This window comes from Rattus norvegicus, chromosome 9, assembly GCF_021556685.1.
Source record: "Rattus norvegicus strain SHRSP/BbbUtx chromosome 9, alternate assembly SHRSP_T2T, whole genome shotgun sequence".
NCBI classification, from domain to species: Eukaryota; Metazoa; Chordata; class Mammalia; order Rodentia; family Muridae; genus Rattus; species Rattus norvegicus.
This window is the reverse complement of record NC_141542.1, coordinates 125,955,166-125,972,031: the sequence shown is the minus strand read 5'-3', so window position 1 is coordinate 125,972,031 and position 16,866 is coordinate 125,955,166. Positions and strand designations below refer to the sequence as shown.

Below are 16,866 nucleotides of genomic sequence, written 5' to 3'. Positions count from 1 at the left end.
ATCAAATTTTTCCACTACTCTTATCCCTCCCCCTAGGTTTTCTTTGTGCAGCTCTGTCCTGGAACTCCAGGCTGGCCCCTGCCTGCTTTTGTCTCCCTAGTGCTGGGATGAAAGGCCTGAACTGCTGCCACCAGCCGGTGAGACCTTTCAGCATTTCCAAGTCCCAGTTTTGCAGCTTCAAGGCTTTGTGGCCTTAGGCAGACCAGTTACTCTTTGTCGACCTATTTATTCATTTATAAAAATGCATTAATGCTATTCATAATGGCGCTTTTATGATCAAAAAGCAGCAGCCATCTGGAGCTAGGTGTGGTTGACTAAGCCCCTCCTGCGCGTCCTCACATTTTTAAAATGTCACCTTCCTCATCTGAAATAGGAACGCTTCCTTCTAAGTTTGCTACAGAAATTAGAGATGTGGAAAAAGGGATGTGTGTGGATGCAGCCGATATTCAAATTGTAGTTTATTTTTGTTTGATTCGCTTGCGGGTCCCTGAAAAGAATCCTGAAGGAGGGCATAAAGGGCCTATCCTTAGAGATGAAGTCCTGTATACATAGAGAGGTAGCCTGGCCCTTACACAATGCTGGGACTTCAAACTAGGGCCCTCATTTTGCATAGCAAGTACTCTGGTTTTGTTTTTGTTTCTTTCTTTTTCTTTTTTTGAGAGGGACTTTTGCCTTATTAAATTTCCCTGTTCTCTCACTGGGGTGTCAGGATTGAAGGTGTGTGCCACTAGTGCCACTACGTCCTGCTCATTAGCTGATCTTACATTGCCTAGAGTGAGGATTTAAGAAGTAGTAGTAGACTTCTGTAAACTCTAAAAGAGCCATAATTTTATAAGAATGATAATTATTTAAGTAATGACTTTCGAGGACAAAGGGGATCAAAGGGAAAGAACACTTGCGACCGGAAACAGCATCAGCATCACTTGGCACCTACTAAAAACACAAATTACTCTCCACCTCAGACCTACGCGATTCCAGCCCAGATTTTCAAGCGCAGATTTAAAACCAGCCTCAATTGATTTGGAGGGTTATTTTATTTTACAGTTTATCTACTACTTTGGGGAGGAGGCTGCACATTCCCTCCCTGGTGTCTGCTTACGGAGCTCAGAGAGACAAATTGCAGGGGTTGGTTGTTCTCTGTGGGCCCTGAGAACCTACTACCTTTACCTGCTGGGCCATCTTGCTGCCCCTAAGTTGTATTTGTTTTGTACGGACTGCTGTGCAAAAGTACACGTCTTCTCAGTGCTGGAGACGCATGGTGTTCCTACCTTGTAGGAGTTTTGGAGGGTGGGTAGGAAGGGAAGTGGTTTTTTACTGTGTAGCTTGGCTGTCCCGGAACTAGCTCTGTATACCAGACTGGCCCTTCAACCCACAGAGATCCTGCCTCTGCCTCCTAATTGCTGGAATCGAAGCCACCAGGGTCTGACATGGGATTTCTGATGAGACTTCTAGAATATGAGCTCCGGCGGGAGAAAGTAAAGGCCACTGGCTGGAATGAAGTTTCAAATAAGCGAGGGTGTTTGTGGTGCTCTCTGGAGAATGCTCAGCCGCCGCCCTCTTCCGGATTACATTCCTTCTCTTGAAAACTGTTTATCTAAAACTCAGTTTAGCCGGGCCAGCTACCCTCTGCTAAGTCAGGCAACCTCGGACTGCCCTCTGTCAGCGCCTGGGGACCCCCCAAACCAGGGCGGCTCCCAGCCCACCCGGGTCAAATTCCAGCGCTGGCGCTCCTCCCTCGGCCCGGGAATGCGGAAGGGCCGCGGGACCTGCACCGGGTGCCGGGGAGGCCGGTAGGCTGGGACGGCTGCGGCAGGGGGATGCCGTGCCAGGGACCTGGGGAATCTGTATTCACGGCTATCTGGGCTGAGCTCCTCAGGCCGCGCAGCCAAGTTAATCACCGCCGCTGGCTGCCGGGCCCTGGAGTCTTCAAAATGTTCACAGCACCCCCCTGCCGCGGTTGGTCGCGCCGGGCTCGCCGGTGCTCCTTCCGCCCCGCCCCCGGGCCGGAAGTGCGGCGCCTCCACTGTCCCGCCGCAGCCTCCGCTGGTTGCAGTCGCCGGTCTGGTCCTCTTGTGCGTGCAGCTTCAGGTCAGGTGAGTGGCTCTCGGCCCCGCGGGGCATCCCCTGACCGCCTCTGCCCCTCGTGCTGCGCGACCGCGCCTGGAGCCTGCGGGCAGCGGGGCCATCGGCTGGCGGAGCGGAGGCGGCTCCGGACCAGGCCCTGCGTGGTTCCTGTGCTGGCGAACCCTTGGTCGAACGAGGGCCCGGGGACCGTGTGCACAGGGCCTGCGACATCCGATGACTGACACCTGGTGCATTGCTGCCCGCACCTGCCGCGTCTGCAGGCTTTAGGTCCAAGCTGAGAGTTAGCGCAACTGGGCGCATCCGTTCTAGACGCTTTGGGGGAGGAGAAGCCGGCTGGTGCACGGTTCCTGCCAGAGGAAACCAGAAACCGGTACTAGGGTTCGTGGTTAGTAAATGCTAAAATGTGCCGATTTGCATAAATTCTTACCGTGTCTTAGGTCTTGCAAAGATGTAGTTCATTGTTAGAGAAGGACAATTCAAAGAAAGCTGAAAAGAATGGAGAACTTATTGAGCAAGGGATACAAAAGGAATTGGTGGGTCTCTGCTAGGGGGTACTGAGCAAAAGCTCAGAAGGTGGGCGTCGTGTCTTGTGAACAGGAAGCACAGGAGATCAGCCCGAAGGGAGCAGAGCAATAACGAATACTAGCTGGGAAAGAGGAAGGTAGTTAGGGTAGGGCTCTTGTATACGCGGCCCTGGGCTACCACCTATAAAAAAAATAAATAAATAACGAAGTTAGCCAAGTTAGACCTCTTTTATAGGTGTATTGAAAACTCGATGAGAAACGAAAAATTATGTAACAGGACTTGGGGAGTCGCTTGGATCCTCTACGAGGAAGTAACACGATGAAAGGATGTTTAGGGGATCCGGTTGACAGCTTTTGTTAAAGATGGCTTGGCTGTAGTCCTGTGTGTTAGAGAAATATCACAGCATTTTCTGATTCAATAAATCCTTACAGAGTTATGTCCTAAAACCCTTCTAATTTATGATTATAGAAAGTGATACTCAGAGATGGTGTCATTTCCCTGGGATCACTTCAGGAATTCGTATGGTGCCACCAATTTTTTTCTGTGAGCTCACTCCTCGTTCTCTCTCTCTGACTGTCTGTCTCTGACTCTGTCTGTCTCTGTCTCTGTCTGTCTCTGTCTCTCTCTCACACACACACACACACACACACACACACACACACACACACACAGAGGGGGGGGAGGGGCGCACACACAGGCACCTGATGGCTCTTCCTGTTTGGATACTAGGTTAAATAAAATAAATTCTGTGATGGCTGCTTCTGTATTCGTTTATGTTGCAGTGAGGAAGCTGAGTTTACGGAGCTGCAGCTTCTGAGGGACAGATCCCCAGGTGATGGTTGACCAAAGTTAGGAAAGCCAAGGATGGAGCCAGTGTCCCCAAGGTTGAAGGATACAGCTGTGTAGGGATGACTTTCATATACCCTGGTTACCAGCATCTTTGACTGTTCTCTGACAAGTTCCACATGGTGGGCGAAGCAGATTTCCCTTCCTCCCTCTGAAGCTTGATCACCGAGTCCCCCCCTTACCTGGCAGAAGCCATACAACAGGAGATAAGGGTGTTGGGAACTCACTGTATACAAGGGAGGGAGAAAGACAGGTGAATAAATGAGACTTAGCAAACTAGTTACCCTCGTTATTAGAGGTTGTGGGGGAGCACACCCGACACTTTTAGAGGAAGATTATATGACTTTTTAGAGGAGTAAACTGGCGTCCCTTAAGACTCTGGGTGTGGTGTCACCTCTGGACTTATTTCCAGACATTAGAGGGAGGTAGCCATAACTACTCCATTCTTTGTGGGCGTGCTTTCCATGACCAGGCCCTTGGACTTCGGAAGAGAAAGGGAGTCCAGAGAGACCTTAAAGGCGGCACCTCTCTGGTTCTGTGTCCTTAACGTCATACTTCACATTCACCTCAAGGAACACATCGGCCTTGCCGATGGCTTCAACTGAAGTTTTCACAGTGGGTACTTGGAGCTGCTGATACGAAGGACCCGGGGCTGGTGGGGCGTGTCCTGTGGCTGGTATTCCTTCTGCCACTTCCTAGCTTTTGTCTGACAATTGATACAACAGCGGAACCCGTGTTATAAGCTGCAGTGAGGATTAATTATTAATGCATGTGTCAGGCTTGCCCCAGTGCCTGGTACACCTGTAGCCTGTCCTGAGTTATTAATGTTCCTTCCAGGTACTGAGCCAGGGGTAGCTAGTTGGTGGGCTTTGTGAAGTGATTGAGTGTGTGCTGACTCATGGGTAGACTCTAGGGGGGAAAACAAAGCCTTATTTTAGGGGTGCTCAAATCCAACACCTCACCGTGACCGTTGGTGTGTGCAATATTGTTTGTGGTGGGGGAGAAATTAATTATGTGTATGTTGTTGCTTACCGGGTATTTATTTGGTGCCTGCCATGTGCAACCAGTCTTCTTAGACTATAATCCAAGTAGAAAGGTTGTGAAAAGGTGTTTGTAGATTATTGGGCAATGTCATCCTACTCACTAGTAGAAAAGAATAAAGTGTACGGCACTGACTAACGTGTTTGAGGAAAGTCAAACCTACACAAGCATGCATTCGTCTTTTGACTTAAAAGAAGCTCGGACAAGAGCAGCTCAAGGGGGGTTGGGGATTTAGCTCAGTGGTAGAGCGCTTGCCTAGGAAGTGCAAGGCCCTGGGTTCGGTCCCCAGCTCTGAAAAAAAGAACCAAAAAAAAAAAAAAGAGCAGCTCAAGGTCGTGAGTTAGCACTCTGGAAGTTGAGGCAGGAGGCTCCTGAGTTTGAAGTCAGACTGGGCTTTGTCTCAATAAAGAAAGGAAAAGACATCCAAACAAGATTGGCCTGGGACGGGGGTGGGGTGGCCTACACAGTTGACCTCGGGGACTTTCTGCAATGATGTTAACATTTATAACTTAATTGGGTTATTGCATGGGCAGAGAGTTGACAGTCAGGGACACCCAGACAGAACTCCTGTAAGGGAGAAGCGAGAACAGTAGTGTCTGTGGTTGAGTGTGAAAATATATATCAGCAGACTTGCCCGACATGAAGGAAAGTCATAAAAATCGTGTTTGGCTCGTTAAAAGAAAGATAATTATGGAATTTAAAAAAAACTACGTATGTAACATAAAACCAATTATTTGTCATTAAGCATGTGAGGTTAATTTTGAAGCATTTTAATTTGATTTTATATATATAATATATATAATATATATAATATATAGATATATTATATACATATGGAATTCCCTTTCTGATTGCTGCCTTCAAACTGGTCTTGTATCCGGTCATTCAACAATAAGTAATCTTGTCCATGGTGATTACGGGAGAATCCCTGTGAAATTTCTAGATTTTGACACACATAGGAAAAGACAAAATGGAATTTAAAAGACCTTAGTTTTTGTCCTGGAGCCAGTCTGTGATTCCCACCTTCAGCGGCTTCTCCTGTGAATCTGTTCACAAATCAAAATTCCCTGGTTGCACACCCCACCCCCCACCCCACCCCCGCCCCCGTATCTCAGCTGCCAAAATCAGTGAGCACTCTTGACTAGCCATCTCTCCAGCCCCTAAACTTTGATTGTTTTACAACTCCGTGGCCCACAGAACCAGTTCCACCCTTTTCTCCTTAATCTACCAACAATCAGTGGCGAGTTTTGTTTTTAGATCTTGGGGCTTGTGCTGTGTGGTTCAGTTTTTGAGACAAAACCTCACTCTGAAACCAGGGTGACTGGGGACTTACTATGTAGCCCAGGCTAGCCTCGAACCTGCAGCTATCCCTCTCACCTTAGGCTGGAGAGTGCCACACCCACCTTGAGTGGCACCTTTGAGATAGACATTTTCTCAACCAGCACTTAAGCAAGTCCAAGGATAGAACTTTGAAGGAAGCTGTCATTAGAAAGCAAGAAAAACCCGCACAGCAGTAGAGGAATATGAGATAGGATGGTAGTGGTGAGTGGGAGACATATCTGGGAGAGCCTACTATCGTAGTCACATTTTTTTTTTCCTTTTACCAGAAGTAGAAAATTCCCCAGTCACCTGGTGGATCCTTTTGAACTTTGTAGACTTCTGTGGCTTGAAGGCTGAAACAAAGATGTTTCCTCCAGTCACTCTTAAAGAATTCACAGAACAAAGTGCTGCTTTCCAGTGGATACATAACAAAGAGCTTTTAACTTTGTTTCTGTACCTATAAGGCATACCTGGCAGGGTAGGGGCCTCTGTTGCTGATAGTTTTGGTTTTGAGACAGGTCTTTATAACCTGCCCTGGCAGTCCTGGAACTTGACTCTGGAGACCAGGCTGTCCTTGAACTTGAAGTGCTGAGATCAGAGGTGTGTGCCACCACACCCAGCCAATAAATTCTATTCTTTAAAAACCAGGAACCTCCAAGCAGTTTAGCCTTGCTTGTCCTCTTCTGAAGGGATTGTGTCCAGTGTGGCTGACTCAGGTGGATGGCCTGTTGCCGCTGGCTTTTGCTGGAGGCCTCAGTTCCCTGCTATCTGGTGCAAGCATCGGCAGATTGACTCACAACAGAGCAAGCAGGGGATGCAATGTCTGTTGTAACCATCAACCAACATCATTGCACAATGCACTCTGCTCACTCGGGTCCACCCTCCACTTTCAGTGACTGCACAGTGACAGCTGTTGAGGGTCGTCTTGGAACCCGACGACCACCTTGGCAAGAGGGGACATAGAGTTTCAGTGCCATCAAGAACCATACAGGTAGCAAAACGTAGGCGAGGGTGGGGGGTGGTGGTAGTATGTAGGGCGCATATTTCTCATAGTACTGGCTGCCCCAAGAATCTGTGAGTGCTAATCTGGTGATTCCTTCTGCACTTGTTCAGGATCTCTGAAATTCGGAGCTTTAAGTAAAATGAACCATTAAAAAAAAATTGACAAGGGCTAGAGAGATGGCTCAGGGACTAAGAACACTGACTGCTCTTCCAGAGGTTTTGAGTTCAGTTCCCAACAACCGCATGGTGACTTTACAACCACCTGTAATGTAATCCAGTGCCCTCTTCCTGTGTGTCTGAAGAGAGAAAACAGTGTACTCACAGACAATAAATAAATAAATAAATAAATAAATAAATAAATAAATAAAATTAGCAAGCTAATTTTTTAATATTTTAAAGGTTATCTTGGGGGCTACTAAACAAACCTTCCTGCAGACTGCAAATAATTTGCTATCTGCCAACTATTGGCTATGAGTTGCCCCTTAACGTGTATATAAGTGCGTGCGCTCATACATGTGGGGGCCAGAGGGCTATCCCTGGTGTCATCCCTTAGGTGTTTTTGCCCTCTTTTTGCGACCATCTCCGGTGGCCTGCATGTGTCTCTAGACATGGATTCTCAGCTCCATCTCTAGTCCTTATGCTCAAAGGCTAAGCAGTAACTGAGCCATCTTCCTAGGCCTCGAGTCACTCCCTGCATGGATGAGAGGAACGAGGTAGCTAAAGTAGCCAGAAGCCAAACACCTGCCGGTGTCAGACCTGGAACTAGAGCCCAGGCCTCCTGTATCTCCTCTTTCCCATACTGACCAACTTTGAAAAGCCAGGGGAAGCTGAACACGCATACAGCCAGTGTGGACTAAGTGGTTTCAACCTTAACTGTACGTTGGAGATGCCTAGTGCATATTTAATTATTTCATGTTTATGAGTGTTTTGCCTTGTGTACGTCTGTACATCTATGCATTGCGCCTGGTACCTGTGGAGGTCAGAAGAGGGTGTCAGATCCCGGGGGACTAGAGTTACAGACAGTTGTGAGACTCCATGTGAGTGCTAGGAATCGAACCAGGTCACCCACAAGAACAACAAGTGTCCTTAATGAACCCAACTCTCCAGCTCCAGCCTGGTGTATCTTCAGAGCTGAACTGGCTTCAACTCCCTACGTTCCCTCCTGTTAGGCTGGACTAAGGCTCAGGCATCAGCTTTGTTAATAAACTTGAGAGGTGACTGGAGCACGATGCTGGAAGGGCAGTGTTTATTGGCCCATGGTGTCGACAGATACTTGGGGGAGCATCAAAGGGACGTTGGGATCCTTGGGCGGTGGCGGCATGTGCTCCAAGCTTGAAGAAGCCAGGCAGGCACGATGAGACTCAACAGATTTCTGCCAGTTTATGACTTGGATATCAGACATTTATGTCGCCCGTGAAGCCAGCTTCCTGCATCCCCGCCCACAGTATGAGCCAGCATCACGAGAATCCCCAAGTTCACTGTGTTAGGGGTACAGAGAAAAACCACAGTGTTTGAGGAGGAAATGCCTTCTGATTTTTAGTTAAAGGTAATTTACATCCTGGGCTATGATTTATTGTAAATAGTTTCATCCCTGGCTGCAAGTGACTGAAGTCTAAGGGTAGGGGGCTGGGTAAGGCATTCCCTCCTCCTAAAGCACTTTCATTAATAGTTGAGCATAAAGGTTTCTCTGTTAAATCATGGCTGATAGAAGGTGTTGCCGCTTGTTAACCACATCTGACCTGCCTCACCGCACGATCAGTCCAGGCTTTGGCTTCTCCTGTCAGTCGCTCCTGGTGCAGTCGGACTGTCCACATGCTTTCTCCGCCGTAGTTTGGACTCACATGATGTGAATGCAGAGGAGAATCACCGCTCAGAAACCCGTGCTCACGTCTGTTGAAAGCTCTGAAAAGTTTTAAGTGAGCGACAATAGCTAGAAGAGAGGTTAGCGGGAAAGAGGTGGGGTGCGTGTGTGGAGAGGTTACCTCAGCAGGGTTTGAGTGTGCCTACTAAGGTAGCCTCTCCACACATCGGGGGTTATTTACTGTCTGGGCTTCAGCTGCTTCACTCCGAAGGCAGGAAGCTTCATCTAATGCCAGGCTGTTTAACTTTCTCCACTCGTGTTCACTGCCCTCCAGAGAGAGAGAGAGAGAGAGAGAGAGAGTGAGCGAGCGCGCGCGCGCGCGCGTGCGTGCGTGCGTGCGTGCGTGCGTGCGTGCGTGCGTGTGTGTGTGTGTGTGTGTGTGTGTGTGTGTGTGTAATGGTTGTGCATGAGGCCAACAAAACGTCTGCATAAAGGCCCTTTCTGCCAGGTCTGACAGACAGCCTGTGTTTGAACCCACATGATGGGAGGAAACCAATTCTCAAATGCTGTCACCAATATACATGTACATGTGTGGGCACACACAATCTGTTTTTGTTTTTTAAAGTGTGGTGGTACATGCTTGATACTGGCTCCGGAGAGGTAGGATCTGAAGAAGCTGCCTCAAGATGGAGGTGGGCTGTCCCGTGGTGACAGGAATGAGGCAGAGGAACACATCTGAGGACTGTTTACCAGGGAGAGATTTAGAGAGACTGACTCGTAGCTTCCCGACTAGGAGAGTTGGGGGGCTGAAGGCTGGGGAAGCTGAGGGAGGGGATAATGGATTCTGTTTCCAGTTTCCAGCATGTTGATGTTGTGTCTGTGGGATGTCCAAAATGGGCTTGTTGCCTTGACAGCTGGATGTGAATCTTCAGCTCAGGGTGAAGGTGCAAGCCCAGAGCCCGAACACTGCAGAGGCAGGAGGATTCTACAGCAGCCTGGGATGCATAGTGAAACCCTGTCAGAAACAGGACATGGGAAACCTGGGTGTCTGGCGGTGGTGGGAGATGGGAGCAGAAGAAATTGCGGTGGGCGAATCCTGGAAGTAGGAGAACTAAGGCTGCAGTGGAGGGCGGCGTTCCCATAGCCCACAGCGTCAAGTACAGTGCAGGCCCTGAAGAAAGACTTCCTGAGGTTGTGGGCTCCAGGCCATTGCTGAGGGCTGAGGAGTGAGTGGGGGGTGAGTAGGCATATACTTTTCTCTCAACTTCTCCTCTAGCCCACCACCCACCAGTGCTCTTATGGAAGAGAAAGGTTATTTAGGACATGGGGGCGTGAACCAGTTTAGAAATTGTTCTTTGGAGCAAACCCAATTGCGTTATCAGGAAATCAGTCTGGTTCACAGGATTCAGCAGAGGCAGCTCGAGCCGCTCGCAAATACAAATATATCAGCAGCCCAGTTCAGTCGTGTCGGGGCAGCAGAAGAGTGAGCAGAGCGGGCACGACCCAGCAGAAACAGCCAGGCCTCCGCTGAACCAGTCGGCAGGACCAGCAGGGACTCCAGGAGAAGTTCGTTGCCCAGCCTCTCAATGAAGTAAAGATCAGCAAAGACAACGACTTGAGACCAAAGAAGCTTTGCAAAGCCAGCTCTGCAAGCAAGCCTTCATAACTGTCCATTGAGTCCTGCTTTACTCGTCCAAACGTCATGTCCTCCATGGGCCTTGCCTCAGCACGTGAGTCTGTATGAGCTGACATCACTCTGCCAGTCAGCCTGAGTCCACAGAAGCAACGAGAAGCCACCAGAGCACCCTCAGAAGTTTTTTGGTGCCTTTCACTCTGTGGAGTCATAACAAATGGAGCTCAGCTACAAAATGTAAGGTGAACCAATAGTGTGTGTTGTTAGCGAAGAATCCCTCATTATGAATCCTTTCACCTGTGTCTGCCTCAGCGATATGCTCCTTCACGTGTCTGCCCCAGCAGAACGCCATCCGACACAACTGACTGTCCAAAGAAAGCATAAGTTTCTACTTCAGAGGTGAGAATGTAGAGGAAGCCAAGATAGTTCTCTCAGAAGGCACGCAGGAGGGGACGTTTACTCTGGACCCGGGCTCCTCATCATTTTTGATACAACTTTACTTGCTTTTCAGCTGGTGTGTATGTTATGGAGTGTGTGTGTGTGTGTGTGTGTGTGTGTGTGTGTGTGTGTGTGTGTGTTGGGTTTCCTTTTTATTTGAGACAGGATCTTGCCCTGTAGCTTCAGCTGTTCTAGAACGCACTCTGTAGACCATGCTTGGATTAAAGGTATACACAACCGTGCTCAAAGGTGGGTTTCTTAAGAAACAGCATGTGTACAGACATACATGAAGGCTACACTCATACACATAAGAATAATAAAGGCTCAAACATATGTGTTAAAAAAACAGGCCTGATATTTGTGAGATTTCACGTGATGTATAGCTAGTCGTCTGTGACTTAGATTTTTAATTTGGCTTCTAACTCCAAAGCCAACAGTATTGTGCTCCATTCGCAGTGGTGCGTTGTCTAGTAATGGGGATGGAGTCTGAGAACAGCTTTGTTAGGTGGTCTCATTGCTCTGCAGACAGCATACATGATCACATAAAACCAGGTAGGATAGCTTGCTGCAGAACAAGACCATGTGGCTTAACACCATCGTATACTCGGTCATCAACCAAAGCATCATCATGAATTTACTAATATTGTTTAAAATGCAGCCAGGGCATGCACCATGCCTATAATCCCAACACTCAAAAGACCAGTAAGAGGACCAAGAGTTTAAGTTATCAGCGATGACCTACCTAGCCAATGACAAATTCAAGACCAGCCTGAACTACATGAAGCCCTATTGGGTTAAAAAATAAGATGCAAAAAGGGGGAGGGCGGGGGGGGGGGATTATCCTGTTTGCCAGTTAAATTGCTGATGTCTGTGAACAGAGTGGAGGGTAACACCCAAGCCACCTACGGAATCTCTAGGAATGATTGGGAAGATGCTGAATTTCAGAAGTTGTCAAACGGTGGAAACACAGGGACAGCTCAGAAGTCTAAGAGGAAAGTGGGTCTAGATGATGTATTTTAAAGGTGAGCACTGTGTCTGGCTACCCTAGTGCTGCCTACAGTATCCACTGGGTTCTCACCATGCACTGTAATAGATACTTTGTTCCTATAAACTCCAATGATAAAAATCAGTCTTGGGAGCTTTTACAGTGGCCTTGTAACTGCAACTCCCGGGCTCCATCGCCCTCTTCTGGCCTCCGTGGGCACTGCGCTCGTGCACATTCCCACACACAGACATACACACATAATTAAAAATAAAAGGTAAATCTCAAATTAGTCTTGCTAGGAGGTGGTGGCCTACAACTTTAACCCCAACGCTTTTAGGCAGAGTGAGTTGTAGGACAGACAGGGCTACATAGAGGAAACCTCATCTCAAAAACAAATGAAACAAAAAAAATTAGCCTTGTGAAATGTGATGCAAAGTTACTTGATAAATTCTGTCATTTAAAATCCACCTTAATGGTCATGTTGGAAATAAAGCTTGGACATGCTTAGTCTTACCCTCTCAAAGCAAATTTCCTTATTAGGATATTTTTACTCTAGCTGGGCATGCAACTTGAATTCCAGGCCAGCCGGGGTTACGCAATGAGACCCCTGATATAAAAAAAGAAAGAGAAAGGTTTTTATTTATTTATCTGTTATTTATTTATCTGTCTTAGATGTGTATGCCCCTCTCGCTTTACGTACTATGCATTGTTTTCGTTTGTTTATTTTCAGATTTGAACCGCCACCATGTCGAGCAAAAAAGCAAAGACCAAGACCACCAAAAAGCGCCCTCAGCGCGCAACGTCCAACGTGTTCGCCATGTTTGACCAGTCCCAGATCCAGGAGTTCAAAGAGGCCTTCAACATGATCGACCAGAACCGGGACGGCTTCATTGACAAGGAGGACCTACACGACATGCTCGCGTCTCTGGGTAGCCTTTCTGTGCATTCCCCCGTGATAGTCCACCTCTGGGTCACTTGTTCTGTCATAACCCCTGTTCCTCAGGACCTTTGAGAAGCTCTCAGGTGTGGGCGGTGCCCTGATAAGGAGCAGGGCTCAGCTGCAGGGTGGGGACTTGGCAGGTATTTTCCTGTTAGCTGAGTAGACTGTGTCTGCGTGCGTGCGTGCGTGCGTGATGTTGGCTAGGTGCAAGAGATCAGGAGTCGCAGTAACAAATACAGCTAATAATAATACACAGTGGGTGATAGCCTGTGGTAGAGGACAGGTCATGAACAAAGAGGTACCACTTGTAGCTAACAGTGGTTGTCCGGGAAGGAAGGAAGGGTGGCTTCTACTCAAAATGGACCCCAGGAAGAAAAGATTTCCATAATAATGCTCGGAGAGACCGAGAGATGGTAGTTTAATTTTTTTTCTAAAAACTATAAATGGGGCTGATAAGATGGCTTGGCAGGTAAAGGTGCATGCTGCCAAGTCTGGTGACAGGCTCAGCGTGAGAGGCCTGGTTCCTGGAAGTTGTTTTCAATCCTCTACGAGTGCGCCACAGTTCTGATGGATGCGAGCGTGCGAGCACGCACAGACACACTCACACACGCACACATGTATACACGCACATGAGCGCATGCACACACAGTCAATCCATTGATCTCCAGGTTACAGTCATTCCCCCTGCCCTCTGTCCCAAATGCTGCAAGAGAGTCAGGTGAGATCTACACATGGGAAAGTGGCCTTTTTGCCAGTTTCCATGTGTTCAGTGGCTCTGTCACTACAGGCGAGTTGAGCAGGTGTAGTGGGCGGATTCTAGGTGGGCTGGCCATTACCGTTTAGTCTAGTATAATTCTTGAGATGTCGCCTTGGATCCGAGATGCTATCAACACACCCTTTTCGAGTGTGTAGGCTCCACGTCTGAAGGGGCCTTTGAGACACTGACGTTAGCCGGTCCTTTTCACAAGAGGCTGTATAGGGCAGATGGCACCAGGCTTGGTGTCTGGAATACTGGGTTTCAATTCCAGGTTTCTCCAGACCCGTAGGTGAACCGATTTTCAAAACCCTTCCCCAAGACCTTTCCTGTGCAGGGCTCTGTGGATGTCCCCCCTTCGCTGTCAGGGAGTTCTCCGACTGCTGCTTGTTCTCAGCGGGAGCTGAAATCAGGGTTTCTCTTTACTGTGAGCAGTCCAGTTCCCTCAGCACACAGAAGGGCGAGGCAGGAGAGTAGCACTTGGGCTGACAGTGCTTTCTGTAGTATCCTTCAGAATAAGCTGCCAGTCCCAAGCTGGCCTAACGGTTTTAACTCGGGTGCTCATCTTAGAGTTTTGAAGCATACCAATCCATAGGCAACTGTACCATACTTGGAAACATTTATGCTGGTTTTTCTTTTAATAGCTGGTATTGAGACAACCCTTGATGAACCAATGTAGAATCAATATTCAACATGTGACGCCGTGGTGTTTCCTGCCGAAGTTTGAGAGTTCGGGGTGTTTGTTTCTTTCTTTGTTTTTTAATGAAAATCAATGAAGAAGCTGGCAAGATGGCTCAGTACAGAAAGGCGTTTGTCTTATGCCCGAGGGCTCCCCAGAACACTTGTGGAATCAGAGAACCACCTAAGTTGCCCTCAGACCTCCACGCACGCGGTATCATGTGTATTGCATGTTGTAATAAAACCCTTTTAAAAATATGTGTGCCCTCACAGGGAAGAACCCCACCGACGCCTACCTGGACGCCATGATGAACGAGGCCCCGGGCCCCATCAATTTCACCATGTTCCTCACCATGTTTGGAGAGAAGCTGAACGGCACCGACCCAGAGGACGTCATCAGAAACGCCTTCGCTTGCTTCGATGAGGAAGCCACAGGTAATGCTGCACTTGTGTGCATCCGTCCAACCTCACCTTACAGTACATGGAGTATATTTTGGGACATTTTTTCAATGTGTGTGGGGTTTTTTTTGTTTGTTTGTTTGTTTTGTGTTTTTTTTGTTGTTTTTTTTGTTTGTTTGTTTGGGTTAAAACCAAACTAACCAATCCTGTTATTTTAAAATGTGGCAGTAGAACCAGAAATGGCCTGGCCATAGATCTGTTGTAGGTCATGAAACAACTTCGCCTGTCCAGTTCACCTTTGAATCTGACTTCAAGCTTCCTAACATGATCCTAAGTGTCTAGGGTCCGTTAGATGGGCTTGGACCATGAAACCCTGGCTTCTCTGAAAAGCAGGGTTCATAGCGTGAACACTCAATGTTCTATGTCTCTGGGCCACCTAGGGCTCTGCTGTTTCTGTCTCCGTTTTTCTGCCCCTCTGGAAAAGCACATTTCGGTGTGAAAAGCCTTTCTTTCCAGTTTCACTGTCCTCTCCCCATCCTTCCTTCAGTCATTTCTCCTCTTCTAATGCACAAACCTCCTGCTGGGTCTCACATGTCACCTTGGTATCCCCGCCCCCCAGTCCTGGCTTGAGGCTGTCTCTGCACTAGCTGTGAGTGACACTGCCTCTTGTTCTGGGCAGCCACTTACTAATTTTTACCTGATTTTAGAAGGCAGCCCCCTCTTAATTTTTGCCTGACTTTGTGTTTCTATACTGTGGTTTTTACAAGTTTTGGTTTTCTGTGTCGTAAGTATTATGGCTATGTGCGTGTGTGCGTGTGTGTGTGTGTGTGTGTGTGTGTGTGTGTGTGTGTGTGTGTGGCGGGGAGGCCTGTGCACACCTGGCACCTTCAGGGGCCAGAAGGCGGCATAAGCTCCTTGGAAGTGAAGTTAAATGGTTGTGGGTGCTGGGAGTCGAACCCCAGGTCCTTGAGGAGAGCAGCCTACACTCTTAACCACTGAGCCATCTCTCCATTTTGCCACGTTTAAAAAATCACTTAGTGTTAGTAGAGTGCTCTGGAGTGGCTGGGAAGAGTGTGGTAGCCTGAGGAGAGTAAGCTATCTTTGTGGAGTTGTGCCTAGAGCCCGCCCTCTGTTGCCCTCCAGGCACCATCCAGGAGGATTACCTGAGGGAGCTGCTGACCACCATGGGTGACCGCTTCACAGATGAGGAAGTGGATGAGCTGTACAGGGAGGCCCCCATCGACAAAAAGGGCAATTTCAACTACATCGAGTTCACGCGCATCCTCAAGCACGGAGCGAAAGACAAAGATGACTGAAGAGCTGCAGCTGACATTCCTGTTGAGTTTCCTTATTCACTTCATGTCTCAGACACGCACCCCATAGGACCTACTGTGTGCCACTTTGTCCCTCAGACACCCCCTCCCATAGGGCCTACTGTGTGCCGCTTAGTCCCTCAGACACCCCCTCCCATAGGGCCTACTGTGTGCCACTTAGTCCCTCAGACACCCCCTCCCATAGGGCCTACTGTGTGCCACTTTGTCCCTCAGACACCCCCTCCCATAGGACCTACTGTGTACCACTTGGTTTCTCAGACAGCCCCACCCCCAAACCCCCTAAGGACCTACTGCGGGCCACTTAGTTTCACAGCCTTTCCTCTTTTTTAATGTATTTATTCCAGACCCTTTCTGCCACTTAGCATGTGTATAATCAGACTGGAATGGGGACAATGTTGTAAATTGTACTGAAAATGAGATGCAAATAAAAAAATCAACCAATGTGAAAGCCCAGGAAAATATATCGGCATTTCTGGTTTTGCTGGATTTTTTTACATTTTTATATAATAAAAATGTTATTTTGAAATAAAGATTATGCTGACTCAAGTGGAGTATAAAACAAATGAGTGATAGTTTGGGGTACTCCTTTCTTCAGGCTTCCAACATTTTTTTTTTTTTAATTCAGACTTTATAACACGTCTTCAGAACTTTTAAATACACTTTAGCATCCTTAAGAGCTAGTTACACCTTTGATCTTGTATCTTCTAGGGAAATGCCACTAAAGCTAAGTATAGAGTGCCGACTAGGAAAACAAATATTTGATTGATCTAAGGTGGTGAGGACATAGGTAATTCTGGATACGTGAAGGTTTCCTCTGCTGCCTGGTTCTTAGAGTTTGAGGAGTTGGATTCTCACGGCCCTGTGGGCCCTGTGGATGCTGAGGGTTGAACCCGGGCCTTAGCCTGCTGTATCAGCCACACCCCAGCCTGTTCTGTAGGTTGGGTGGGAGTGAGTGCTGGGCCCAGAGAAGCAGAGTTGGTGAGAGTTGCCTTTCTGACTTAATAATTCCAGCGCTCACAGTACCGGAGCCAAAGTCTGCAGAAAGCCGAAAGTGCCAACGCGTTCCTTCACGCTGGGGCAGCACT

At 48.1% G+C, this 16,866-nt stretch overlaps 1 protein-coding gene across 2 annotated transcripts; it reads left to right on the top strand.

Moving 5' to 3' along the window:
• Nucleotides 1–2,025: 2,025 nt before the first annotated feature.
• Nucleotides 2,026–16,344, top strand: Myl12b (myosin light chain 12B). Of its 2 annotated transcripts, none has more exon segments than NM_017343.3 (4): nucleotides 2,026–2,093; nucleotides 12,407–12,605; nucleotides 14,322–14,483; nucleotides 15,591–16,344. In NM_017343.3, coding segments are annotated over 3 exon segments (519 nt in total). In that variant the 5' UTR covers nucleotides 2,026–2,093; nucleotides 12,407–12,421; the 3' UTR covers nucleotides 15,764–16,344.
• The last annotated feature ends 522 nt before the right edge of the window (nucleotides 16,345–16,866 follow it).